Source organism: Poecile atricapillus, chromosome 1, assembly GCF_030490865.1.
Source record: "Poecile atricapillus isolate bPoeAtr1 chromosome 1, bPoeAtr1.hap1, whole genome shotgun sequence".
Classification (NCBI taxonomy): domain Eukaryota; kingdom Metazoa; phylum Chordata; class Aves; order Passeriformes; family Paridae; genus Poecile; species Poecile atricapillus.
Genome location: NC_081249.1, coordinates 103,942,097 through 103,969,245, shown reverse-complemented (window position 1 = coordinate 103,969,245; position 27,149 = coordinate 103,942,097). Strand labels below are relative to the sequence as shown.

Sequence of the window (27,149 nt, the reverse complement as noted above, 5' to 3'; positions counted from 1 at the left end):
ACCCTCCTGAGGTGGGGGAATGTGAGCAAACCTATGTGCCCCCCCTGCCCCAGGAATCCTGCCCCGTAACCTCCCCAGGACCCACAGACTCTAAGGGATTTGTTCCTGGAGCTGGGGTGTCTATCTGGCACCCTAAGGGGGTCCTGGGAGTGGGGCTGGGTTTGTCCTGACTGATGGTGCTGGATGGGACCCCACGTGTAGTCAGGATGAGAATGGGAGGGCTGGTGGCTGCGCTCCCCCTCCAGCTTCTCATTCCTGTGTCTCAGTGGGGTTTTTGTGGTAAGGTGGGTGGAGGTGATCCCTCTGCCCATGCTCTGACCCTACCTGCAGGGAGTGGGCTGGGATGCTGAGCTGGGGAGGGGGCTCAGGAAGCCGATGTGGGGGGCTGGCATGTCATGGGGTGGGCAGCACCTGTCCCTGGGACTCCTTGGACTCCGGATCAACAGTGTCCATCGTGGCACCCCAGGCACTGTTCCCACCACTGCATTTCTACACCAGGATAGTCACACAAATCCTCCTGGAGCTAGTCTCCATCCTGCCCTGGCCAGGAGGCTACCCAGGCACGATGAGGCCACTGGCTGCCATTTTGGTGCAAGCTGTGCTGCCTTGGTGCTGGACGTGCCACGCTGGTTTGGCACCAGCTGTGCCGCGGGCTTAGTGCCATCCGTGCTGGGTGTTTGGTGCCAGCCATGCCAGAGTTCTGCTGCTGCCTGTGCCGTGGGTTCTTAGTGGCCATGCCGAGTGTTTGGTGCCGGACACGCCAGGAAGTTTTGCTGCGGTGCAGGAAGTGCCGGGGTGAGAAGCTGCGCTCCCCGCCGGGCTCCCCCAGCCCTCCCCGTGCTGCCGATCGCTGCCAGCGCGGTTCCTGCCAGCTGCCCAGGTAGGGAGGGGGACACGCCTGGCACGGTGCCGTGCACAGGGACAGGCGGCGGCGGCCGGGGCGGAGGAATTCTGGAGATGGGATTGAGCGCTGCCGGCTGCAGCCGGTGTTTCCTGCCCTGGCCTGTGTACCCACAGGCATTGTTGGTCCTCCAGTTCCTGCTGCTCCGGGGACGGGCGCTCTGCCGCGGAACAAGCGCTGCCCCCCTGGCACGGCACCCCGAAGGCTGTGCACTTGAACTCGGGGGCCGGGATTCCCCCCTGGCACTGCCCCGAGGGATCTGGCGGTGCATGAGGCTCCCTTGGGAGGTGCATGCGGGACTCGGGGTGGGCTTGTGGCCTCGCCAGGCGGCGGTGGCTGAACGGCACACCCAGGACACAAGGATGTCCAGTGGCTTGGGGGACTCTGAGGTCACCGTGGCAGAGCCTTGGGGGCTGTGCCAGTGTGGGACATACTGTGGGTGGCCATAGCGCCTTGGCACTTGGTGTGCTGTGATGCACATATAGATTACATGTATGTATTGGTGCTTGGTAGCGACAAAAGGGAATATGTATGGGTGTATGTGTGTACATATATATTTCTCAAATAGATCTTGATGCTGTAGTGAATATGTAGGAGTAGGAGTATATCTGTGCATCCATAAATGTTATAGGTGTATTATATGGATATATTGGGAAGCTCAGAACTAACCAGTTGAACCCCAAAATTGATTTCAAAAGTTACTTTAATTGTATGGCTAGGAATATATTGACTATAGGTGAATTCTTGTTTTGAGAACATTTTAAAAATAAAGAGCTATAATTTCCTAAGAAATTCTTCCCTGTGAGGATGGTGAGGCCCTGGCACAGGCTGCCCAAAGAAGCAGTGGCTGCGCCATCCCTGGAAGTGTTCAAAACCATGTTGGATGGGGCTTGGAGCAACCTGTAGGTAACCCTGCCCATGGCATGAGATAAGCTTTAAAGTCCTTTCCCAACCAAACCATTCCACAGTTCTATGACTCTTTGGCCAGTGCTGGTGCCTGGCCATGCCCGTGGATGGAGGAGATGTGGTATTGCAGGACAGCTGGCACAGCCTAGGGGTGCATTCAGGAGGATGAGGGTATGAGTCACCCTATGGTGGGTGTTGGTCTCGACTCTATGTGTGGGGCAGCATCTACTGTGAGCTTGGGAAGCTATCCACACTGGGGCTCCCTGGAGTGATGGCTAAAGTGCCCTGCGCTGGGTCAGAGGGAGCTCCACAGCCCTGGGCTGCTGCTGATGGCTCCAAACCCATCTCCTGCCCCCTGGGGGCACCTGACCTCTGTGCCTGCAGCCAGTGAACATGAAAGGCCTGGGTTTAGGGGGCATGCCGCTGGGCTGCCCAAGGACCAACAACAGTGGGGGATGCTTGCCCATGTTGGGGCTGATGGTTGCTCATGTCTGGATGATCCTTGCTGATGCTGAGTTGATGCCCACATCAGGGTGATGTTTGGCCAGGTCTGGATGATACTTGCCCACATCAGGGTGATGCTCACTGCATCTAGGCTGGGGCCAGGGCTCTTTGCCAGCAGCTGTGAGACAGCTGCATTGGTCTGGCCCTGTCTCTGGGTGGGAATGAGACCCCACCATAAGATGGGAGTAGTCACCGGGGAGGGACCTCTGAGAATGAGGGCTGAAGAAAAGCTGGAGCACCCCTGCATATGCAGACAGCCTGGGAGCAGAGCAAGTGACCTGGGCATTTCTGGGGTGACACCACCCACCCATCTCCCCTCATTTCCGGGTCTGCTGCCGTGGTCCCTGGCGCTTCCTCCTAGCTGCTTGCAGAGCCATATTGTGGTTTCCTCCAGGCCATGTTCACCTCTGGGTTCTCACCATCCCCCCAAATCCTCAGCCACCCCAAGCATTCCTGTGCCAGGAGGTGATAGGATCATCCCAGCCCTGCTGGGTGTGGGATGTCTGAGGTACTGCCTTCCATGGGTTGATGGCAGCAACTGTGTTCAACATTGGGAGCTCTCTCTCGCCAGTTCCAGACTTGATGCCGCCCTCCCAGTGCCAGCTGCAGGGCTGTGAGCCCCCCAGTTTTGGCCACTGATAGCTCAGACCTAGACACCCCACAGAGGGTCCCATGAGCAATGGATGCTCATGTCTGCACTCTGCTCATGGGATGAGGCTGTCAGTGAGGGGAGCAACCCCCTCCATGCCCAGGGGATGGTCTAGGTATTAGAGCAGCCCCCTGAGCAGCTGGTGGGGGGAGGGGGGTTGTAGAAAGTGATATCCAAGGAAGTGATAACAGAAGACTCCTTTTCAGAGGGCTGGGTGAGCTGGGCAGGGGTGGTGGCCTGGGCAGAGGTTTGGTTTTGCGGTGGTGCCTGTGGAAGAGCACTGTCCCCCTTGGAAGAGAGGCTTAGATAAAGGACAGCATGTAAGGCACTGGTTTGCCATTTCTCTAATGGCTGAGGTGGCACCAAACAGACCCTACATGGAGCAGGACTGGCATCCTTTGGGCATGGCTGCATGGGGGTCCGGGGGGTGCAGAGGGTGATAGGGCACCCACACTACCCCATGGAGCCATGGGGGGAACATGAAGCCCAGGGATGCTGCAGCAGCAGATGATGACATGGAGAGCAGGCAGACCAGTGGGGAGAGTGTTTTGGGGAACTGGGGTGTTATTTATACCTGAGCTCTGTGGGTGCCCATTCTGCTGGTCCCTGGGATGCTGGGGCTAAGGGCTGTACAGGATGGGCTGAGCCAGAAACCCTCCTGAGAAGTCCCCATCCAGGAGATGTGGGTTGTCCTGGCCTGACGCTTGTCATCTCGCTGCTGGGCATGGGGCTTGTGCTGGAGCCCTCCAACCACACCCCAGGGGACAACCACCATGCTGGGTGTCTGCACAGATGCAGACCCCAGCCAGCCTCTTGCTGGAGGCTCTGTGGCTTGTGCACTGTCACCTCCGTGTCTCTGGGTCTCTGCACACATGGGTGCCCCAGCAGCTCCTGCCTGATGATGTTGGGAACAGTGCTGCTCCACTGACCACACTCCCCTGCCCATGCTCCGCTCCTTCCCTGCCAGCATTCCCTAATGTATGGATGGTTGTGGCTGGTTCCCATGGAAATAGCTGCTGAGTAATGAGGTCAGGCTGACCCAGGGAGAGCCAGCACTCCCATCCTCCCCTGCTTCCTGCTCCAGCCAGGGAGAAGTTTCTTCTCCAGCTCACCCCCAAGCTAAGGGGAAGGTCATGCATGAGCCATGGTGCTGGGAGGCACATCCCCAGAAACCGTGGGATGCTAATGGCATCTTTGGTCAAGGAATCATGGGATCACAGAATGGTTTGGATTGGATGGGACCTTAAAGCTTGTTTAGTTCCACCCCCCTTGCCAAGGGCAGGGACACCTCCCACCAGACCAGGTTGCTCCAAGCCCCATCCCACCCGGTCTTGAACATTTGCGGGCATGGGGCAGTCACAGCTTCTCCTGACAACCTGTGTTAGGGCCTCACTACCCTCAGAGGGAAGAACTTCTTCCCAGTATCCCATCTAACCAGCTGTTCCTTCTTGTGGCTACAGTGGGAGGTAGCTGGGGCAAGGATGGGGATGGTGCCAGCATGCAGGTCACCTGGGCCTCACCTGAGGCTTGGCGTGGAAATTCTGCCCACTGCCTCTGCCCTCTCCCTGGATTCAGGAATGCTCTGAAGGTATCTTGTGGTTTTATACCCTGGAGAAACTTCTTAGTTTCCTGCCCTTGAAAATAACCATTACCCCAGAGGTTTCTGTTGATTGCCTGTCACCTTTGAGTCTCAGGAAGGCAGGAAACAAGGAACAGGAGGTAGAAATGGTTAAGCCCAGGTGCTCTGTGGAGAGGAGGACAGTCCCCATGGTCCCTCTCCACACTGATCAAGGTTTTGGGGCTGGGGGCATGGTTCACTGAGCCAGGAGAAGCTCCATTTCCAGGATTTCTTGCTGCCATAGCAGCTACCTGGATCTCCAGTGTCCATTCCACCATAAGGAAGCTGGTGACACAGAGCATGCCTAGGGCCCTCGTCCTGCTCAAGGAACCCTGTGGCCACCTGCAAACCAGCTAAGGAAGTGGCTCTGCAATTGTTTAGACTGGAGGAAAGAAAACAACCTGCTCTGGGATGTGGCTTCAAGGCTGTGGGTGGCTTGGGGTGTCCCAGAGTCAGATAAGGATCCTGAGCCATGGAGCACACACAGGGGAGTGAGGCTGGATGCCAGGAAAACATTTCCAGGCTAGAAAAGTAGTCATATAGCCCAAGCAGGGGAAGGCTTTGCCATGGGGTCTTAGGAGTTGGTGTGTGGGTTTGGGTCTGCTGGGGTTTTGTCCCTTTTGGGGATCGTCTGTGACCCCCTTGTAGGTGTATCAGGGTTGGGAAGTGAGGCAGGGGCTGGCATAAGGCAGTACTTGCTCCTCTCTCCCACAGCATCCCTGCCAAAGAGGAGGTCCCCATCACTGAAAGAGCAGCTGGTGTCACCCTGTCCTCTCTGTTTCCCCTGCCTCGCACAAAGACGCCAGCCCCAACACCACCAGCACTGCCCTCCAAGGTCACCCTTCCCTTCGTGCCAGAGTTTGGTGAGTACAAGGGGGGCCCCTCCAGTCTTCCCCTGTCACAAACCTTCATTTGGGATATCTGGCTGCCAATCCATCAGCATCCATCCTACAGGTGCTGTGCCTTCCTTCTTGTCAGTTTGTTCCTCTCTCCTTGTTGTGGTCTCTTTCTCCTCTATCCCCTTTCTTGCCTTCTGGGCTGGGCGTGTCAGGTGTGCAAGACCTGGGATGAGAAATTTAGGGTGTGTGAGGTCTGAGCTAGGGGGCTTCAGGGAAGGGATGTAAGACCCGGGTTTGGAGTTTCAGGGGATGCAAGATGTAGACTGGGGGTTTGAGTGCAGCCTCTCCTAGGGCAGAGCAAAGGTTTCTGTGGGTGCTGGAAGCACCCCCACCCACTCACAGAGGAAAAGTGAACCTATCAGGGGAGTGGAAAGGAGATATCCCTGGTTCTGGGATCCTAGGACTGTGCCTTTGCATCCCCCAGCTCCATCCTCAGGGTGTCCCTGGGGCTCAGCCAACTGCAGGGAGCAATGCTGAGCTGGGGATCCCCATGGGAGTTAAGGTTTGATCTTGGGGTGCACTGGTTGGACTATACTTCAGCTGGAATAGCTCCATGGAAGGAAGAGGAAGGGCTGAGTTGGATGGGGTGCTGGCTGCCTCTCAAGGCCAGCAGTCCTGCAGGAAGCAGCACTGGTTTAACCGGGAGCTGGGGTGTGTTTCAGAAGCTGGAAGAAGCCATGGAGAGGGAGGGGGTGCAGAGAGGAAAGCTGCTCCCACCCTGATGGGTTTGGGATGCAGAGTCTGCAGGGACTTTCTGTGGTTCCAAGGTGAGCATCTACCCACACCCCTCAGCCCGCTGCAGCCTGGCAGCATCCTCACCTGCTGCCAGGGCCCCAACACCATCATCTGGTTTGGGGTTTTGGGAAGAATCTGCTCCAGATTTTCAGTGGGATTTGGGAGTGGGTGTCTGCCAGGGCCAGGCTGTCTGGGGACACTTGTTCCCTGTGGGCTTAAAATCCTGACCAGGTTTCCTGCTGACGTGTGGGCTGTGTGAGGAGGAACCATCTCTCGTTCCCATCATCCTCTGGGATCTCATTTCCATGGTGCACAAGCTCAGGAGCTGATAAGGAATGGCAGAGGAGGGAGGGGAATTCACCCTGGAAAACAAGCTGTGGAAAAAGCCCCTGGGAACCACCAGCAGCAGGAGCTCCCGGGCAGAGATGTGAGAGCCTGGATGGAGCCATGGTGCTGGGGCTGGTGTCACCAAATTCCCTTCTGGAGAGGCCAGGAATGTCATGACAGTCCTGGGAGGTGCCACTAGCGGGATTTTGCCCTCTCCCAGCTCTTCCCCAAACTTCTTGATAAAACCCTTCTTGTCACAGGGACTGTTATTGGCCAAGGGCAAAGCAAGGGGAAGCCAGCCATGCCTGCATCATCCTCCCCACAGGATTCAGGGTAGCAGGGGGAATTGGGACCCCTTGCTCTATCCCAGCTGATTCCCAGCATCTTTCCTCTCCTTTGTCAGATGACTCAGACTACGAGGACTCGGCGTGGGAGGAGGAATTAGCCAGACCAACAGAGGAGATGGCCAAGGTTGGTCCCACCATGGGGCTGGAAGTGGGCAGGAGCTAGCACGGTGACTGGCCTGAAGGACAGGTACCAGCCTTGGGATGATCCAGAGATACTGGTTAGGGCTGGAGGAGCATGTTGGCAGTGGCTAGAGAGGGGGTTCTGCCTCACTGAGCACCCACTGGGTCTCCCATAGGTCCCTAGGGAGTACCCCCTGGGTCTCCCATGCGGGCTGGAACCTCAGGGTTTCCAGGGGGCACCCACAGCCGCTCAGCACCCCGCCACACTCACATGCCCAGAGTGTGTGCTAGTAGATGTCTCCAGCACTGCATCTTGAATGTAATCCCTGGATTGTGAATTTCTATCTGCCTCCCTTGCTCTCTGGGATGGGAACAGGTGGATTTGAGGAGTCCCAGAAGCTGCAGAGCAGCCCCTGAGCACCTGAAGCCCTCACCTGCCTTTGTTTGGGAACACCAGGGCCAAGGAGGCGATGACAGATTTCTCATGAAGCTCCTACATTTTTAGCTGCTATAAATAACCATCCTAGTGTTCAGCTCCTCCCTTGACTGCACTTCCCTCTCTCTGTGAGCCTCAGCATGCCTCTCCTGGGCACCCTTGCACCGTGGGCACCCGTTGAGCTGGGGATGGGCTGGCGACATGGCATCATGTCCCCTCTCCTTCCATCCATCCTGCACCCTCACGGTGCAGTGGGAGCACCATGGAGAGCCCATGTGTCACCCATGTGTGTCTCTGCAGGAGGATGCTGAGCCAAGGATGGGGCGACCACGGTCCCTGCGTTTCAACAGCCTCTTCAGTGAAGATGAGTTTGGCGAGGAGCACCCCAGTGCAGCCCCTGCCAAGTACGAGCTTGGCTGCTGTGCTGTGTGCGAGGCTGGTGACATGCTGTGTCTGTGTGTAGGCAAGGGGTATGTGTGCATGTACCAGGGGCTGTTTTTGATTGTGTGGAGGGTGTGAGCACAGGTAGAGAGGGCATGGCAGGGCAGGTTAGTGCACAGGTCAGGGCTTGTGTATGCACAGCTCGACAGTGCACACACATGGACACACACAGGAACTGTGTTTGTGAGCAGAGAGCAGCTCTGTGTCACTGGGTTGGGGCTGTGGTCTTGGGGGTGCCCCTGTCTCCTCTCCCAGAGCTGGGACTCAGGCCTGGGCTGTCCGTGGGACTGGTGAATATGCTGGGACCCCATTGAAGGGACCATCCCCAGTGTCCCTGCTTGCATACAGCTGGCCTGCATTGCCTGCGCCTCAGGGAAGGTCACAGGGAGGCTGCAGCATGCTGGGGAGCCTCAGCCCCTCCTGGGACCCGCCAGCTCTTAACCCCCTCCCTCGGCTCCTCATCCCCAGTGGTGGCAGCAGCTGGAGTGACAGGGACCTGAGCCTGCACCCTTCTGCACCCGACACCTTCCCTGGCAGCAGCCCCGGCACGCTCAGTGACAGCATGGAGGGCACCAGTGCCACCACCCCGCTGTCACCCACCATCAAAGCAGGATGGCTGGACAAGAACCCGCCACAGGGGTGAGTGATGTACTGGGGGTTCCAGTGTGACATGGAAGGGTGATTGTCCCCTCCTTTTTTCACCTGTAATTTCTGCTCATGGGGGTGTATGGCAAAAATCCATCACTAGGGGTTCCTTCCACTCCCTTCTATCCTGTGATTTAGGTTAGAAACACCCATTTTTTGTCAAAGAGCCTTTCTCGGAGCAGGTGCCACCAGTTGTTGTACTGTGCTGACAAGGGGAGGCTGCAGCTCAAGCTTCTTCTCAGATCCTGCATCACTGGGAAAAAAGAGCTGCTTTTCCTCTGGGGGAGCCTTGGAATAGCAGTGACCACAAGAGAAGCTGTCAGGGATGAGGTGGGGTGTCTGGGCTTGGCATGCATTTGGAATCGCTGGGTTTGCCACAGGAGGATGTGGTGATAGCCCCTATCCCATGGGATGTCAGCCCCAAATCCCAGGCTTATGGTGGAAAGTCAGAGTGCTGCAACAGTAATACAGGGGAAGTGCTAGGCTTGTGTCTTTGTGCTCCAGGGTAAGTGAGCCAGGGAGTCATGGGGAGACCAGTGATCGCCCTGGGGAGTCTAGTGAACCCTGGGCAGTGAGCACAACCAGCACAGTGTGCACAGGGAGCCCACTCAAAGAGCCCCTGCACTAGCTGAGAGGCAACAATCAAGCAGGAGATGTGACAGAGGCTTCTTAATCTGAGCTCCAAGGAAGCCCTGAGGCAGCAGTTCCACCAAGGAGGAGGAGAAAGCTCAGCTGTTTGCAACAGAGCAGCCTTGCTGCTGGGGAAGTGAGAGCAGCTGGAAAGTCCCTGGGAATCTGCTCCAGCAAACCTTTCCTGAGTAAACAAGCCCTTGAGCAACCGTGTCCCTGCCACCACAGCAGCCCGCAGCCCCACCAGCAGGGGGGACCTGGGGGTTCAATGCTGGTAGGGGCTGCATGGAAAGGCTTGTGGAGCTGTGTAGGAAACAGCTTGGCTCCTCCTGCAGCCCTCAAGGTAAAGGGATGGGCTGAAGAGTGTCCTGCCTTTCCCTGTGGTGCATGGTTGCTCTGCATTCTCAGCTGGAGAGGGCAAAGAGGTCTCTGGTGGGCTCTCTTCCAGACCCCAGCGGGTCCTGCCTCTCATCTGTATCCCCACCCTGATAGAGATGCATGGCTTCTCCCTCTGCTTTGGTGCCACTGAATGTGTCTCCCGGTTGAATCCTGCCTGGCTGTTAGGGGCAGCCCTTGTTCTCAGCACCATGTTTTAATTGGTGCCTGGAGGAAAGCATGAAATCCCCATTGCTATCCCCAACAGCAACATGAGGGCACAGGATCAAGGGCTGGGGACTTCAAGGGCTGGCCAGGACAGGCCTCTTATCCCTAGGCAGGATAGATATAGCACCAGATAAGGGTTGGGGACACCCAACACCAAGGGCAGAATGGAGGGCTGAGGACATCGAGGGCTGGGGACACAGGGCAGGATCAATGCCGAGGTGGCCCCAGGCTTTTGGCAACTGGGGCGTGAACACGCAAGCAGAATCATTCTGAGTTCAAGGGCATCCCCTCCAATGGGTCCCTCTGGTTCCCTCACAGGTCCTACATCTACCAGAAGCGCTGGGTGAAGCTTGATGCTGACTACCTCCGATATTTTGACAGTGAAAAGGTGGGTGGAGAGGATGGATCTGGGGGTTTGAGATGAGAAGGTGGCAGAGGAGCTGCCCCAGCAGGGCCACCTCCCTCTGGGCCTCCCAACTCGGAGATGTGGCTGTGCCAAGGGTCAGTATCCCAGGGAACAGCCATGGCTGGGTGCTGGGGATGAGGTGTGGGAGGCTCGGAGCCTCCTGGTCATTGGAGCTGGGGCATTGGGAATCCAGGGCACTAACTGCCCTGTTTCCCCGAGGCCACAGACATGAGCAGCGTGTCTCCCCACTCCCTGACCTAGGATACCTACTCCAAGCGGCTCATTCCCGTCTCCTCCATCTCCCGCGTCTCCAGCGTCGGGGACCAGAAATTTGAGGTTGTCACCAACAACCGCAACTTTGTGTTCCGGGCCGAGAATGATGGTGAGTGTCAGGGGTCCCTGTTCCCCACCTGCTTTCCCTTCCCAGCCCATGGGATGAGTCCCATTGGCTCCTGGGCCCAGGCTGATCCTGACCTGTCTCGCCTCTGGCCCCACAGCAGACCGCAATGAGTGGATACGGACCCTGCAGGAGATTGCAGAGGAGCGGAAGAGCAAAGCTCCAGAGAGGACACTGATGTCCTTAGCCACCGATAGTGCCACTGAGCTAGCCAATAAGAGTGGCTTCCTGGAGCTGCGGGGCTTTAAGCACAAGCTCTTTGTGGTGGTGTCTGAGGACAAAGTGTTCCTTTACAAGAATGCGGAGGTGGGTTGCTGGGGGGTGCTGTGGTGCTGTGAGGGACCCTGATGCTGTTTCAAGGGGGACCCTTTCCCTTTGCACTCCCAGCCTGAGCAGAGAAGCAGTGAGCCAAGGCACTCAGGCCTGCCATCCCTCAAATGGGGACAGCACAGAAGCTACAGGGTGCTGCCCTTTGAGCCCCCCCATCTCTGCTAACTCTGAGCCTTGGGATCTCCCAGGAGCATCACAGCCACTGTAGCTGCTTCCAGAGTCTGTGGTGCCCTAGGTACCCCCATGATGAGAGCCGGGCAGAGATGGGACAGAGTTACCCCAGCTCCCAGGCACTGGATCCCATCATCCATCCCCCCCTCATCCCTTGCCCACCCTCCCTCACCAGGACTATCAGCTGGGGATTGGCATCACCTACATTGAGATGAATGTGGGGAATGTCAAGGAGGTGGATCGCCGGGGCTTTGACCTCACCACACCATACAGGATCTTCAGGTGAGCCCAGGGTGGGGAGGGGGTGCTGAGGGTGCTGCCCACCCCAAGCCATGGTGTATCTCACCCCCATCCCTCCTGGCAGCTTCTCTGCTGACTCAGAACAGGAGAAGGAGGAATGGGTGGAGGCCATGCAGCAGTCCATCACTGAGGCACTCTCCAACTCGGAGGTGGCCGAGAGGATCTGGGCGGTGGAGTCCAACCGCTTCTGTGCTGACTGTGGCTCCCCCAAACCTGACTGGGCCTCCATCAACCTCTGTGTTGTCATCTGCAAGAGATGTGCAGGTACTCATATCCGGAGGGGCACAAATGGGGATCCCCAGACCTTTCCCACCCCAAAACGGGTCCCTAATGGCTCATCTCACTGGTAGGGGAACACCGGGGATTGGGCCCTGGCATCACCAAAGTTCGAAGCCTGAAGATGGACAGGAAGGTGTGGACTGAGGAGCTGATCGAGGTAGTGGCACAGACCAGTCCCAAAAAGCCCTTTTGTGGGGCGACACCCTGTTCCCTGTGCATCGTGGAGCTGCTGGCAGTGGCCTGGGGGTGCTGGATCACGGCAGGGCTCTACCAGGCTGATTGCAGCCCCTTGGGGGGGAACACCATGGTGTGGCTTGGCTGGGGAGAGGACCCCCAGCAGCCTTTCATTCTGTCCCTGTGGACACCTGGCAGCCAGCTCAGCATGCCGGCGAGGACAAGCAGCACTTGATGTGCCACAGACAAGTAGTGTGTCTGTCCGTGGGGTCACGGCTGTGGAGCGGCTGGAGTGGCCGTGGGGCCGAGGGCAGTGCTCCGAAGCGGTACGGCCGCCGCCGGGGAGGAATGTGTCAGTGCAGCCAGGGCCGGGAACGGGTGGGCGGGGGGAGCTGGGATTCGTTTCAAAACCTAACCTGGCAGCCATTTCCCACCGGCAGAGCTTGCTTGGCTGCCTTCTTCCCATCCATCCTGCTCAGATCTTGCATTCCTGCTTGGCGTCCCACCCGCGCAGCCCCCGCCTCCAGCATTGCCTGCTCCCCGAGCTCCCAAACGCTTCCAGCTGCTGCTGCGGCTGCTCCCTTTCCCCTCCCCTCTCTGGGAACGCTGCCTGAAACCACCCCAGCATCCCCAGGGCCCCTGCTCGCACCGCCCCTCCTCGACTCTGGCATGCACCCATTCCACCCCTAAGAGCTGCGGGGTGCTGGGAGTCTCCAGTGGGTCTCTGATAAACCTGTTAATGACAGTGTTTGTCGGGGTGGCAAGGGGTCACCAAAAGTGCTTTGAACCTGTCCCCATGGATACTGAGCACCGCCCCACCTCCCACAGCTGGATGCTGCTTTCCAGATGTGATTTTCCGGGCCAGGAAGGGGAGTTGGAGGTTATGGGGGCTGTCAGATGCTGCGTGCCTGCAGTGGGTGGGTGCACCTGCATCCTGCCCACACGCACTCCCCACTCCCCTACACCACCCATGCTCTTCCTGCACGCCATTGTTCCTCCAGGGCAGCACCGTGCGCCCAGCAGAGCCCACCAACGTGCCCCACCAATATTGTCACATTGGTGTCTCCTTGTCCTTGTCCCCACAGCTCTTCCAGCAGTTTGGCAACATGATGGCCAACCAGTTTTGGGCTGCAAATGTGCCTCCCAGTGAGGCCATCAGCCCCACCAGCGGCAGCCAGGAGAGGAGGCGCTTCCTCATCGCCAAATACCGGGAGGGCAAGTACCGCCACTACCACCCACTCTTTGGCAACCAGGAGGAGCTTAACAGGGTCAGTGGCCCCCAGGGGTGGGCACCCGCTTGGGGGTTCTGCCTGGGTGCAAAGTGGTGCTGAGCTGCATGCTCTTTTGGGAGTGAAGTCTGTGTCCAAGCAGACTGCCCACCATCCCTACCTGCCTGTGTCCCAGCCCCCATTGCACACCCTATGTCCTCACTGTGCACCCCAAGCCAAAGCCTGGGGTCTCCAGGAGGGATGAGGCTGCTGTGGGGACAGGCTAACATCTCTGCCATGGGGTGTAACCAGCTTCATGTCCAGGCTGGAGAGCCTTGTCCAAGATGGGATGTCCCTACCACAGCCAGGCAGCCCCAAGGTTTTCCTCTCCTTGGCTTGGAAATTGTTTCGGTGTCAAGCTCTGGGCTGGATGGGGCTTAGGGGAGCTGGTGCTGGGGGCACACTCCAGCTGAGGCAGCTTGACATCCCTCTCCAGGAGTACCTGGCTAGCACTCCTGATCACCAGCCATGGCAGCCGTTCCCTGTGTTGGCTGCTGGCAGGGTGCCAAACTAGAGTGTCACACAGGGAATATCATGCCAGGAATGCCATCCTGGCGCTCTGGCTGCTGACCTTCGCCTCCTGCTCTGCTGTGGCTTCACTCCTGCCGTAGCTTCCCCAGTGTTTGCACAAGCGGTGGGGGTACACGGCGGGGCCGAGGCAGCCAAGGGAATTCACATGTGGGCTTGTTTGTTTTCCTACTCTGGCTCGGCCAGCCCGCCCTGCTGCCATATGACTTCACCCCGGCTCCTTAAGGGAGGGATTTGCTTCTGGCTCCAAACTTTTTCTTCCAGTTTGAGCCTCCTTTGTTCTGACCAGGCAGCTGGGAGGCGGCCGGGAGGCGGCCGGAGGGTCGGGCAGCTCACTGCACTCACCCGGCTCCTTTTGCTGGGGTGAGCACTGCTCCTGCTCCTCGGTGGGAGCCATCAGCTTCACTGCTGGCCTCCTGGCTCCGCTGCAGGCTCTGTGTGTGGCTGTCACCACCAGTGACCTGGCAGAGACGCAGGCTCTGCTCTTCTGTGGGGCATCAGTGACCTGTGACACTGGGGACCCCCAGTGCCCAACACCCCTGGCCCTGGCTGAGAGAAGTGGGCAGCGGCTGCAGATGGAGTTCCTGCTCCACAACAAAACCTCAGGTAAGGGCTGACCCCCTTGAAGCTCCACCATGGGCTCACACCCACTGACAACATTCCCGGAGTTGCCACTGGGGTGTTCTGGGAGACACAGCTATATTTTGAGCTGGTCTCAGCTCTGTGTCCGGCCCAGCAGCTTCCTGGCAGGAGGCTCTCTGTTTGCTGGCACTGTCTGGAGTCTGTGTACCCTGCAAGAGGGAAGAGATGCTTTGGGAAACCCCTCTGCCCCTGGGCTCAATCCCAGCTGGGAACACAGATCTGAAGCTCAGCTGGGGATGCAGACTGGGGTTGCAGGCACTGGAAGAGATAGGAGAGAGTATTCCCACACTGTCTTGGCATTCCAGGCAGCTTCAAGGGACATTCCTCTGTCAGATGGGCAGCCCCCACCTGCAGCATGTCCCTGGTTCAGGAGGACTGACCCCCTAACAACCAGTCCTATTCTCCTGGATGTGCACCCATGCCCCTGAACTTGACTCCAAGGAGGGCTGATGGCTCCCATGGGATCTGCACCCTAATACAGACCTTGGGTGGGCGGGCAGGAACACTTGGGCAGGTGGAACAGAGGTGTGGGGGGCTGGTCAGCACCTGCCAAAGCCATCACTTCCCTCCTCGCCTTAGCAGCCAAGTCTGTCCTGCAGAAGTTGGAATTTGCCCAGGTCTGGGGCTGGCTCAGCTCTTCCTGACATGTTAGCACTAAAGATGTCTGGGAGAGCTGTGAGGCCTCCCAGGCCACCCCAGCGACCCAGAGAAATCCAAAGCTTGGACTTATACTGCTGCGGACAGCAATCCCAGTGTCCTGGGATTGTTGGGGTGGATGAGCCCAGCACTGTGTGAAGGAGGGCTGTACTGGGAGAGCGGGGATCTGCCTCATCCTGGATTCCCAATCTCTAGAGCTCCAGACACTCTACACTCTGACTTGGGTGTGATTTAGGGGTGTACCTACATTCTATCTCCGTTTCATCCCAGAGGATGTGGAGGTTGAGTCTTGCTGGCAAGGTAGGGAAATCAAGGCAGGGGACATGACTGTGATCAGAGGAGGCAGTGACAGAGCTCTGGGCTGTTATTTCAGCTGCAGGACTCTGATGCTCTGCCCTGCACCTCCTGCAGAGCAACAGGGTCCTGGGACAGCCTGGGCGGGACCTCAGTGGTGGGGGAGCCTGGACCCCATCTCCCCACGTTGTTCCTATCCAGTCCCAGCTCAGTACTTAGGGAGGGGCTTTGGGGAGGACTCAGGATGTGGGATGACTCCCAGGAAGCCTTGGATTTGGATACCAGCACTGTTCTTGCACCTGCAGTGGGAGCTGGGGGTATGGCCTGTGAGATACTCTTTGTGCTGGATTGGGGAAACCCAGCTGCTTTGTGGGGCTGGGGGAGGAGGGCAGCTCCCCATGACAGACTGATCTCCCTGCTTGCAGAGCCACCACGCCTGGAGATGATGTGCAGTGAGGAGAAGCCCTACTCTGTGCACCTGCCCTCCATAACCCACAATGGCTTCATCTACAAGACCCCCTCCATGGTCAAGCCCATCAGTGAGCGAAAGGGCCCGGAAGGTACATGTGTGAGACAGGGGAAAGAGAGCTAAGAGATTCACAGAACACCCTCCTGTGTTCTCTCAGGCATTGAAAAGGTGGTGGGGAAGTGCAGCATTATGTGGTAGCCTAGTTTGATGTGTGGTCACATCAGATGGGCACCCAGTGGGTGCTGCTGGAGTGCTCAGGCTGGTTTGGTGGGTGCTGTGGGGTGGGCCAGAGCTCGGGGAGGCTGCTCAGTGCTCTCCTGTGCTGTGCAGAGTTCAGCCGGCGGTGGTGCACGCTGCAGGATGGTGTGCTCAGCTACTATGAGAACAACCGTAACACTGTGCCCAATGGTGAGATCAGGGTGGAGGAGATTGTCTGCCTGGTGAACAACCCACTCCATGCCCATGGGTAAGTCTGCACTCCCCTGGAGCACTCCCACGGCCCCTCTGTTCTTGCAGGGCCTGGCACAGCTGCAATGGCCCCCATGAAGGGTGGCATGAGGGGACTGTAGTCCCCAACCCCACCAATGGCCCCTGAACCTATGGCTTTGCAAGGATTCTGTGTAAATAATTTACAGTCCCTTTGGAGCATCTTCCTAATACTTTTGTAACACCTTTGTGACCTCTTTGCAGCTGCTTTGTAATCCCTCTGGAACCCTTTGTCCAACTCCTTTGTAACCTTTTTGTGGCCCTTGTGCAGTCCCTATGTCCCCTGTTGGAATGTGTCTGGTAGCACAGGGATGCTGGAGTGCCCAGGGCCATGGTGAGGGGATTCCACATTAGATCAGCCATTGTCAGAGACATCAGCAGCCATGCAGCAGGATGCTCCCATCCCTGGAACGCCCCTATTGTCCACCCAGCTCTATCTCACCCCTGTGGGCACCCAGGCTCCCCTTTTCCTCCCTTCTGAAGGATCGAGAGCACGTTTGAGGTGTACACTGAGGCAGATCGACTCTACCTCTTCGGGCTGGAGAGCCCCGACTCTGCTCGAGAATGGCTCAAGTCTATTGCCAAGGTGGGATGCAGGGGCCTGGGGTGGCCCTGGGTGCTGGTGGCAGCTGGACACAGTGTTACTGATGGATTCCTCTCCTCCCTGGCTCAGTCCTTTGTCCACCCCTGTGCCGAGGGGCTGCTGGCACTAGACTTTGAGCGGCTTGGCCGACTGCATTACAAAGGGGGTCTCACCCTGGAGCATGCCCAGGAGGGCTGGTTTGCCCTGGTCGGCTCCATGCTCCATGTCTGCTCTGAGGATGGCTGTCGGCAGGAGCCTCTCCAGCTGCGCAAGCTGCAGGAGCTCTGTGAGTACCCCTGCCCTGCTGGCAGAACCCCCTGGCTGGGAGGGAGGGTGTGTCCCTCAAATCCTGTCCTAGGCTGCACCTAGGTTTTGGTGGGAGTCTGGTGGGTATCACTCCTGTGGAGTTCAGTGAATGAGAGGGAATGCAGCTGCTCTTTATCCTCTCCATCTTCTTCCCCCCCTCCATCCTCTTCCCCATCCCTGCTTGTCCCATTTGGACTGGAGCTGGACCTGTTGGCAGAGTCTCCCACAGCATGTAGGTCTAGGGGAGCTGTGACACCCCATGATCCCGTAGGTGATGGGCTTCCTGCCTTCCTTTCCAGCCATCCAGGGGGACCATGAGGTTCTGGTGCTGGTGGAGAGGCGGAGGTAAGAGGATGGGGGAGACGGGAGCCCCCCCCCCCCCCCCCCCCGATACCATTCCTTGTTCTGGGGTGTCTTTACCCTCCCTGACATGACTCTAGACCCCCAAAACTGAGTTGGGATCACCTGCAGGCTCCCAGGGCCAGCCTTCCTGGGGGTTGCAGACATGCAGTGGGGTCTGGGGGAACACCTAGCCCCCCACTGAACCCAGGCATGCTGGCAGGACATTGTACATCCAAGGGGAACGGAAGCTAGATTTCCTGGGCTGGGTCCACGCCATCCAGAAGGCTGCGGGCAGCTCGGGAGACACCTTGTCGGAGCAGCAGCTGACGGAGTCGGACGTCCCACTGCTGGTGGACCGCTGCATTGACTACATCACCCAGTGCGGTATGGGTCAAGTCCTGGGGTGCTGGCAGGAGCCAGTGTGGCATTCAGTTCACACCACTGGTGTGGTGTTGTGGGCTGAGAACCCTACATGCTTGTCATATAAGTTTCCCTCCCTCCCTGAATGTCTGCTCCAGCTCTGTGGGAGGGCTTCATCCCTAGCAGGGCTTTGGCTCCAGTCACAGGAACACCTGCAGGATGGGATGCTGTGTGGCACCTGGCAGTGTTTGATGGGGAGCTGGTGGGCCACCAGTGGGGTCTGTCTCCTGCAGAGGGGGTCTCATCCCCACTGGCTCCATCACAGGGCTGACTTCTGAGGGAATCTACCGAAAGAGCGGGCAGAACTCCAAGACCACCAGCCTTCTGGAGGCGCTGCAGCGGGATGCACGCCGTGTCCGCCTGAAAGAGGGCGAGCACCAGGTGGACGATGTGGCCAACACCCTCAAACGCTTCTTCCGTGACCTTGGGGACGGGCTCTTCACTCGGCGGTGGGCCCCGGACTGGCTGTGGGCAACAGGTGAGCCCTGGGGGCTGCTTGGGGGTCGCAGGAGGAGGGACTTGGGCTACCCAGTTCTGTGCAGCCTATTTGTCCCCTTCATAGGTTGGAGAAATACGTCTGAGCTCCACATGTTCCCCTGTGCTGGGGTCTCAAGTGGTGGGTGGGGTGGGGAGTGTGTTCATGTTGTGTCTGTGCAGACTCATGCTCTGGCAAGGGTGGGGCTGAGCCAGGGGAGACAGCCAGACCCCCCTTCCCTTCTGGATCTGCTCTCTGGACACTGGGGATAGATGCACCCAGCAGAAAAACTGACGTAGGCTATGGCCCCACAGAGCTGGGATGCTCTGGCTTCAGAGAGCTGGGATGCTCCAGCCTTGTGATGCTTCAGCTCTGTGGAGCTGGGATACTCTGGTCCCATGATGCTGGGATGCTCCAGTCCCGTTAGGCTGAGATACTCTGTTCCTATGAATCTGGGGTGATCTAGCCCTGCAGAGCTGGGATGCTCTGGCCCCATGGAGCCAGGGTGCCCTGGCCTCACAGGTCTGGGATGATTCAGCCCCATAAAGCAGGTGTGCTGTCGCCCCATGGACCTGGGATTCTCCAGCCCTAGGATGCTCTGGCACCTTGGAATTGGAAGGTTCCAGCCCCATGGCACTGAGATGGTCCTTCCCCATTCAGCTAGGGTGCTGCAGCCCCATGGAACTGGGACACTCTGGCTACATGGAACTGGAGTCCTTTGGCTCCATGGTGCTAGGTTATTCTGATCCCATGATTCTGGGATGCTTCAGCTCCCAGAATGCTCTGGCTCTGGCTCTGCAGACCTGGGATGTTCTCTGGCCTCATGGATTTGGGATGCTCCATCCCCAAGCTGGGACAGGAGAGGGGAAGTGGAGTCTGTAGGGAGGATGGTGTGGCCCTGAGCCTTAATCTCTGAGTTGTGCTCTTTCATATTCATTCTTTCCCTCTGGCAGCACTGGAGGATGAGGAGGCAAAGGTTGGCGAGTACCGGCAGCTCCTGGCTGCCCTCCCACCAGTGAACCGGGCCACATTGAAGGCACTCATCAATCACCTCTTCCGGTATGGCATCGACCCATTGGGCATCAGCCTCTCCACTGTGGAGTCCTTGGTGGCTCTGGGGTGTGGGAGAGCCCTCATCCTTTGGTTCATGTCCCCAGCAAGGAAAGGAGAGGACTTTGGGGTCAAGCTGTGCCTGATGCCAAGTGTTGTGTCCTGCACTGGGGTTGAAGGAAGGGGTCTGTGGGAGGCTCTGGGGCAGGAGTCTTGACAGAGTTCCCCACAGGATCCAGTGCTTCTCTGGGGAGAACCAGATGACCACACACAACCTGGCCATTGTCTTCGGGCCCACGCTCTTCCAGACGGATGGGAAGGACTACAAGGCGGGACGTGTGGTGGAGGACCTCATCAGTCACTATGTGGAGATTTTTAATGTAGGTTCACCCCTGGGTCCACTGTGTAGACATTCACAGGGAATGGAGAGGTGGAAAGAGGAGGAAGTCAGGTCTACTCTGTCTGTAAACATCTTTGGAGACAAGGGGAGAGAGGACCATGTATTTTCAAACCTTGGAAACCCAAAGCCTGGAGCTAGGATGGTCTGGTCAGCCCTGGTGGCTTCTCTTCCCTGGTAGGTCAATGACCAAGAGATGAAGAAGCAGCAGGATGAGATCACAGCCATCATGAAGATGCGGGAGGCATCATCCAGTGGAACACAGGTGGGTCCTGGACATGGGGGTGTCTTCTCCTGGAGCCCTCAGTGTCTACTGTGGCATCTCCTGGACATGCCCTGGGCAAGGATGTCCATGCTGGTGAGGGGGATCTCGCCAACACATGTGAAGCTGCAGGTTGAAGCACTTTACTGTTTCCCTCCAGCAAGCTGGGGACTTCATCTGCACTGTGTACCTGGAGGAGAAAAAGACAGAGACAGAGCAGCATGTCAAGGTGAGCTGTTGGGCAGAGGGTGAAGAGGGGACAGTGGTGCCCTCGTTGTATGTCCAAGTCTCTGTGGTGGCATGGGGACTCAGGCTGAGCTGGTACCTCTGTGGTGTGAGGATGGAAGGGCCCTGGGACTGATGGAGACTTGCCCCCTCCCTCTCAGATCCCAGCTACAATGACAGCTGAGGAACTCACCTTTGAGATCCTGGACCGGCGGAAAATTGTCATGAAGGAGAAGGACTACTGGAGCTGCTTCGAAGTGAATGAGAGGGAAGAGGCAGGTTAGTGCAGGGGCATAAGGGTGGTGATGAGGGGGAGGAAGATGGAGTGGAGGTGGGGAGTGATGTTAGAGGTGGAGATGGGGATAAAGTTAGAGATGAGAATGAAGTGGGGATGAGGATGGAAAGGATGATGGACATGGTGATGCAGATGGAGTAAGGATGGGCATGGGGATAGAGATGCAGATGGAGATGGGAATGGATATAGGGGTGGGTATGAAAAATTTCCCCTTGTGATTGCACCATGGAGCAAACTGGGATGTGCTTCAGGTGCTGAGGGGAGGACAGTTGCTTACCTCATCCAGCTTGCACAAGTTACTGCAGATGGGTGGGAGTTTGGGCCAGGATGTCTGTCTGTATCCTTAGGAGTTCAAGTGCCTTTTGAGCTTTATGGGGAGAGGTGTCCAGGTTCTCCAGCCACCAAGGTGAGCAGCCCTATGTTGCCCTAGGCAGCAGCAAGGGAGAGATCAACAGAAGCAGGATGAGACCCTGGTCCTGCCTGCTAGTGCCTTGAGCTCCTGCTGCCAGTGGGTGGGGGTCAGTCTTTTCTAGGTAACAAGTGATAGCACAAGACGAAATGGCCTCAAGTTATGCCAGGGGAGGTTTAGGCTGGATATCTGAGAAAATTCCTTCAACTAAAGAGTTGTCCAGCCCTGGCACAGGCTGCCCAGGGCAGTGGTGGAGTCACTGTCCCTGGAGAAATTGATAAGACCTGTAGATGTGGCACTTGGGGACGTAGTTTAGTGACAAGACCATGCCAGACCCTCAGGACACAAGAGTGACAGTCTCTGGATGGGAGCTGACCCTGGGTACACTTCCTGAGACCTGCCTGTCCCCTGACTGACAGAGCGGCCCTTGCATTACTCGGAGAAAGTTCTGCCCATCCTGCACTGCCTGGGGACAGAGAGTTACCTGGTGGTGAAGAAGCAGATGTCCATGGAGAACATGCTCATCTACCTTGGTGAGAGGCAGGGGCCATGGTCTGGGCAGGGAGAGAACTGATGGGATGGGATGGGATGGGATGGGATGGGATGGGATGGGATGGGATGGGATGGGATGGGATGGGATGGGATGGGATGGGGATTGGACGTGAATGGGGATGCAGAGTGGAGGGGAGGAGATGGAGAAGGGGTTGGGAATGGGGAAGAGGATGGTATGGGATCCATGCAAGTAGACACCAGCTGAGACAGTGACTCGGAGCTCCCTGATACGATGTCAGGTCAAATGCTGTGCCCAAAGCAGTAGGGAAGCTGGTCCTGCCTACCCTGCCTGGCCTGGGAGTTGAGGGGCAGTGCCAGGGCTCTGCAGCAGCTGGAGGGCTGCTGTTATAGGGGATGAGGGTCTGGCTGTGCCCTCCTTGGGGGGCCTGACACCCCAGGGGGGCTGGAGCTGCTTAAGCATGTGTCTCCAGCCAGCAGAGTGGGTGACTGCAAGCACGGCATGATGAAATTCCGGGAGGAGAGGAACTTGTTGGGGCTTGGACTGAGCACTGGCTTCCATGATCGCTACTTCATCCTCAGCCACTCCTGGCTGCGCCTCTACAAGGAAGTGCGGGTGAGCCCTGCCTTCCCCTTCCCCTTCTTCCCCTTTCCCTTCTTCTCCTTCCCTTCCCCTTCTTCCCTTTCCCCTTCCCCAGCCCTTCCCTGGCCTGCCCTGCCACACTGTGACTTTGTGGGGATTCCCTGAGGACACAGGACCCATGTGGGCTGGCCTCGCTCAGGCAGTGCAGGCCGCAATGGGGTTGCCTTGGCACAGGCAGTGTGGGCAGTGCCAGAGAAGTGCTGTCACCCAGACCTGGAGCAGATCCCAGAGCTCCTGGTCAGTGCCAGGGGACATGCTGGCATACTGGCTGTGCAGGGACAGCCACTCCCTGCCCCCTAGTTCCTGGTCATCCTGATCTGACACTGCAGCCTAGCACATTACCACTCCATCCTTATGCCCTGTCCATGGGCACAGGGGGGCTGCAGGGAGGGGTCCCCCACCTCTGCTTTAACCCCTCTCCTCTGCTGAACAGAGCCTGAGGCAGTGGAGCCCCACCTTGCAGAGCATGAGCAGGGAGGGGAACAGGGGGCTTAGCTGGGGTGCAGAGGCACCCATGCCCTCTGTCCTTACAAGTCTGCCCAGGGTTGGCCTCAGATCCAATGCAGGGTCAGTCCCACATCCAGTCCTGCAGCACACATGTGACAATCACTGGAACTGTCCCTGCTGCTACCGTCTCTCCCCATTTGGCCCTTCTGGCTTGAGGGTCCCGCTGTCCTTCACTCCAGGCAGCCAGAGCTGGGTCTGGGGAAGGGAGCAGAGAGGATGGGGATGGGCTGAGCTGCTTCCCCATCCCACGGGCATTGGATTGGGCACTTGTAAGTCAACACTGCTTGCATGTGAACATGGATGGAGGGTCCCCAGGGTCCCCAGTGTGGCACCTGCTTCTGGGTCATGGCAAGGCATAGCCAGCACTGGAAGGGTCCTCATGCTGTGCCATGATGGCAGTGGGACGTTTAGGAATGTGCTCTGGGCAGAGTGGGTACAGATCCACCACTGCCATGGCTGTGGCTGTGATGCTGAGGAGGTGTATGAGGTAGGATCCCATGGGGAATGTCTGGTGCCAGGCTTTTGAGACCCTGTCACAACGTGCCAGTGCTGGTCCCAGCTCTGAAGGCAGCCAGCACTGTCTAGGGGGTGCAGGCCCCTGTGTCCCTTTCCTGCTACCTGTGGCCCTTGCCATGGGTGACAGACATGCTCTGCTTCATGCTGGGCTTCACCCTCCTCCCTGTCACCACATCATTACAGCTTTTCCTCCCTGCTGGGGGAAAGACCCTATCCCAGCAACGGTGGGGACTGTGCTGGATGGGGACAGGTCTGGCAGCCACCAGCCCAGTGCCGGTTCCCTGTTCCCCCAGAGTCACAAGCCGGAGAAGGAGTGGCCTGTCCGAAACCTGAAGGTCTACCTGGGTGTTAAAAAGAAGCTTCGACCCCCGACATGGTGAGCAGCACAGGGGTGGCCTGTGGGGCCGAAGGATGAGGATGGGAGTGGAGATGGGGACAGGGGAAAGGGCAGAGACAGTTTTGGCTGCTGGACCCATCCCCTGCTGGCCAGGCCTCCTGCCACCAGGTGTCAGAGCAGCCCTGTAGGACGCTGCTGCAGCCCCGTCCAACCAGCAGGGACTGGGCTGTCCCCAGCACTGTCCCCAGCCCTGTCCCCAGCCCTGTATTCAGTGCTGTCCCTGACCTGTCTTTCTCCCGAGCCCTGTTCCTGGCACTGTCCCAGGGGGTGTTTGTGGGGATTTGCAGAACTGAAGGAGGGTTTGTGGGGCTGGAGGGGGCAGTTGCAGGGACAGCGGGGGGTTTGCAGGGATGGGGGTTGGCAGGGATGAGAGGGGTACTTGGCCAGCAGAAGAGGGCAGCATGGGCTGTTTTGATTCATGATTTCACTCCCCTCTTCCAGCTGGGGCTTTACAGTATTCTACGAAAACGAGAAGCACGAGAAACAGCAATGGTGAGGGAAGGCGACACGGGATACTAAACTTATCCCTGGGACAGACAGACACGTGGCAGCTCTCTGGAGCCTTTGCCATGGCAGGGGGAAATGGGGAATCATAGAAATAATTAAATTATTTGGATGGGAAGTGACCTTGATGATCATCCAGTTGCACCCTCCTGACATTGGCAGGGACATTATATGTGTGGAGACAGCCTGTCTGAGCACTCATGGCCCCATACAGTTCCCCCCGGGGCCTGTGGCTGTCCTCTTCAGTCCCCTGGGGTCTCATGCAGAGCAGCAGCTGAGGTCTCTGGAGCAGGCAGGTGTCCCTGGAGTGGGCAGAGGGGACACCCTACCTGCCTCCACCTCCTCCTCTGGCTGCTGACACTTTCCACAGGTACCTGTGCTGTGACACCCAGGCTGATCTGCGGGAGTGGTTTGCCACCTTCCTCCAGGTTCAGGTAGGGAGTGGGACAGATGATCACTCCCTGTAAAAGTGGGGCATCCCATGGGGGACAGTCCCAGAGGAATGCTTGGCCAGCAGAAACTCTCTGGGGTATCCAAGCATCCCTAAACACTAGCACCCCAGAGCAAAAGAGAGGTCCTGGGCTGGATAAGTTTCCAATCTCTATCTCTGTCCCCTCTGTCTGCAGAATGGGGGTGCCCTGTGGCCCTTGGAGCATCCCAGGATGCGGGTGGCACAGCCACAGCAGGATGCCAGGTTGGGTAACATCTCCCTCATCCCGCTGCGGGGCAATGAGAGCGAGATGAGGAACAGTGTGGCTGCTTTTGCTACTGACCCCCTAACTGTGAGTGATCCAGGGCACTGGATGGCCCTTCATGCGGGGTTGCATCTCTCCTGCATCACATGATGGGGGGGTCCTGGTCTCAAACCTGGGTGGGGGATATCCTGGCTCCCATTCCTGGTGTCATTACTTACGTACTACGTCATCTCCAGTAATGGATTGAGGTGGGGGCGGGGGGATATCTGATCCTTTGGGGGATGGTGGGGTCTCCTGGGTTCAGGGGCTCCCAAACCATGTGATGCAAAAAGAGGAGATGCTGCCATGCTCCTGATTATTCCTCTAACAGGGGTGGGTTTTCTGTCCTGGTCACAGATCAGCTCCCCATGCTGCTGTCTTGTCTGTCTGCAACAGCTGTCCTGCCCGGTGGCTGTCACCCATCGAGTGTCATTCAACCATGCGGGTGCTGGTGCTGAACTCTTGCCCAGCTACGGGGGCTGGTGGTGGGACAGAGATGATCCCACCACCTCCAAGCCAATCACTTGGGCCCTCGTTGCTGTTATAAACCGGGGGACAGGGCTGTGCCAGGGGAATCCTCCAACGGCACCCAGTGGGTGCTCAGGGATTCGCCAAGGGCAGAGAGCAGCATCTTTGCTGCCCTGGAACCCCTGCACAGGCTCAGGTTTATAATGGAGGGCAATGGGGAAGCCTCCAGGGGCTTTGCTGTGGGCTGTGCTTCACAGTGTGCTTGTGGTGGTGTGGTCTGGTACAGGGGACCAGCACACCAGGGCTCCCAGGGGACAGTGGGTGAGTGTCCCCTGTCATGGGGAAGGGGTGCTGGGACAGCAGTGACCCTGGGGCAACTATGGTTTCTCTTGCTGGGGGTTTTCCCTGAGTCCCTCTGAGTACCATGCTGCCAGTGATGCTCAGACAGAGGAGGAGGAGGAGGAGGCTGAGGATGAAAGGTGATCTGTCTTCCCTTTGTCCCCAGCTTCTGCGGAACGTCTGAGCTGGAAAACTGACATGCCAGTGAGTTTCCCTCCTGCCTGCACCCTCTGTCCTGACCTGGTGACAGCGGGAGCCAAATGGCTCTGTCTGTCCTATTGCCATCCTGACTTGGGAACATGGCACATGTCCCCAAAGGTGGAAGGGGATTGAAAGTGCCTGCTCTGTCCCCTTCACTGACTCTTTGCTCTCCGCTTGTGCCACAGGTTCATCTCCAAGTGGGGCAGCCCTCGGGGTTCTGCGCCAGCCCGGCACCTGCCAGGAGTCCTGTTCCTCCAGAGCCTCCACTGGGCCCTCTCACCTTCCACTGTGGGGACCACAGGCGGCCAGGAGGGGAGATGGCAGCGAGGCCACCCCCCTGCCCCAGTAGAGCTGGGCTTGGGAGCCATTGCCAGACAGCCCACGGGATGTCAGCCCCCCGACTCAGTGTCCCAGCTGCCTTTGGCCACCGCTTCTTTTCCCAGCACCGGGAGGAGAAGCAGAGCCTGGCTGGGGGCTGCAGTCAAGGGCTTTTACGTTTCTTCTTCCATCCCCTATTTTGAAGTCTTTCTCTAAAATGATAAGGCAGGTGGGAGCTGCCCTTCCTGTGGGATGCAGGACTAGCCCATCCCATGGGATGCATGCCTGGCCCCAGGCACCAGCATCATCATACTCGTGTCACTCCTGGGGGAAAGGTCCCCTCTATGCCAGGTAGGACAGGGTGACAAGAGCCTCAATATTCACCCAACACTGGGAAGGGCGTGCCCCATGTCTCTGTCCTCCATCCATCAGGATGGAGATGGTAGGAGCAGCCCCTGTGTCCCACTGCTGCCTCTTGATGATATTAAAGGTCTTAAGAAACTGAATGGGAGTGTTCATGTCTCTGCCAGCCACACAGGGCAGGGAACACCAGGAGCTGGCAACCTGGAAGTGCAGAGGGACGGTCCAGGATGCACCTGCTGGGCTGTTGCCAGAGAATGGGTGCCATGGAGAAGGCAGTGAGCTGCCCTTTTGGGGACAGAGCAGTGGCACACCAGTCCTACAATCCTCTGCCAGGATTGCTGAGCCTTGCCAGTGCAGCCAGGATGCTGTGCCAGTGCCAGAGTTGGAGTCTGTGCTGGACTGCCACTGTAGGTCACCAGGACCGGGTGGGAGCTATCAAGAAACGTGTGTAGGTGTGTTTCAGGGCCTGGGCCCTTGCAGTGAGGCACAATGAGCATTTCAAAGCCAGAGGTTGGGAGCTGTTTCTTTGGATCATGGCAGCAATAGAAACTCCTCCCCACAGCCCATGGCTGATGCTGTGTGCTGCTGCTGCCTGCCAGTGCTTGTGACCTTGAAACTTGCCATGGAAACCCTTTGAGCTTCATCTCACAGCCATTGTGGTGGGAAACATCCTTGGAGCTCAGCCTGAATTGCAGAAAGTAGCTGGGACTCTGCTTTCCCTGG

The 27,149-nt window shown here is 57.9% G+C and overlaps 1 protein-coding gene across 6 annotated transcripts in view; it reads left to right on the top strand.

Annotated features, from left to right (window-relative positions):
* Window positions 1–26,596, top strand: part of ARAP1 (ArfGAP with RhoGAP domain, ankyrin repeat and PH domain 1) — a 31,282-nt gene extending 4,686 nt beyond the window's left edge. For 2 of the 6 annotated variants that reach the window (XM_058858238.1, XM_058858228.1), the window contains exons 3-34: window positions 5,293–5,441; window positions 6,943–7,010; window positions 7,743–7,912; window positions 8,352–8,522; window positions 10,080–10,149; window positions 10,429–10,549; window positions 10,665–10,870; window positions 11,241–11,347; window positions 11,430–11,629; window positions 11,716–11,801; window positions 12,904–13,086; window positions 14,046–14,220; window positions 15,633–15,767; window positions 16,007–16,142; window positions 16,646–16,748; window positions 16,836–17,031; window positions 17,351–17,396; window positions 17,614–17,777; window positions 18,079–18,291; window positions 19,242–19,347; window positions 19,571–19,718; window positions 19,917–20,000; window positions 20,158–20,226; window positions 20,384–20,501; window positions 21,346–21,459; window positions 21,910–22,052; window positions 23,396–23,478; window positions 23,941–23,991; window positions 24,374–24,437; window positions 24,630–24,785; window positions 25,711–25,748; window positions 25,931–26,596. In XM_058858238.1, the coding sequence (XP_058714221.1) occupies window positions 5,293–5,441; window positions 6,943–7,010; window positions 7,743–7,912; window positions 8,352–8,522; window positions 10,080–10,149; window positions 10,429–10,549; window positions 10,665–10,870; window positions 11,241–11,347; window positions 11,430–11,629; window positions 11,716–11,801; window positions 12,904–13,086; window positions 14,046–14,220; window positions 15,633–15,767; window positions 16,007–16,142; window positions 16,646–16,748; window positions 16,836–17,031; window positions 17,351–17,396; window positions 17,614–17,777; window positions 18,079–18,291; window positions 19,242–19,347; window positions 19,571–19,718; window positions 19,917–20,000; window positions 20,158–20,226; window positions 20,384–20,501; window positions 21,346–21,459; window positions 21,910–22,052; window positions 23,396–23,478; window positions 23,941–23,991; window positions 24,374–24,437; window positions 24,630–24,785; window positions 25,711–25,728 (3,853 nt within the window). In that variant the 3' untranslated portion in view covers window positions 25,729–25,748; window positions 25,931–26,596. Of the gene's footprint in view, window positions 1–757; window positions 881–5,292; window positions 5,442–6,942; window positions 7,011–7,055; window positions 7,074–7,742; window positions 7,913–8,351; window positions 8,523–10,079; window positions 10,150–10,428; window positions 10,550–10,664; window positions 10,871–11,240; window positions 11,348–11,429; window positions 11,630–11,715; window positions 11,802–12,903; window positions 13,087–14,045; window positions 14,221–15,632; window positions 15,768–16,006; window positions 16,143–16,645; window positions 16,749–16,835; window positions 17,032–17,350; window positions 17,397–17,613; window positions 17,778–18,078; window positions 18,292–19,241; window positions 19,348–19,570; window positions 19,719–19,916; window positions 20,001–20,157; window positions 20,227–20,383; window positions 20,502–21,345; window positions 21,460–21,909; window positions 22,053–23,395; window positions 23,479–23,940; window positions 23,992–24,373; window positions 24,438–24,629; window positions 24,786–25,710; window positions 25,749–25,930 lie in introns of those variants that run through there. The other 4 variants (XM_058858263.1, XM_058858247.1, XM_058858255.1 and 1 more) reach the window with 4 other exon arrangements.
* Window positions 26,597–27,149: the final 553 nt, after the last annotated feature.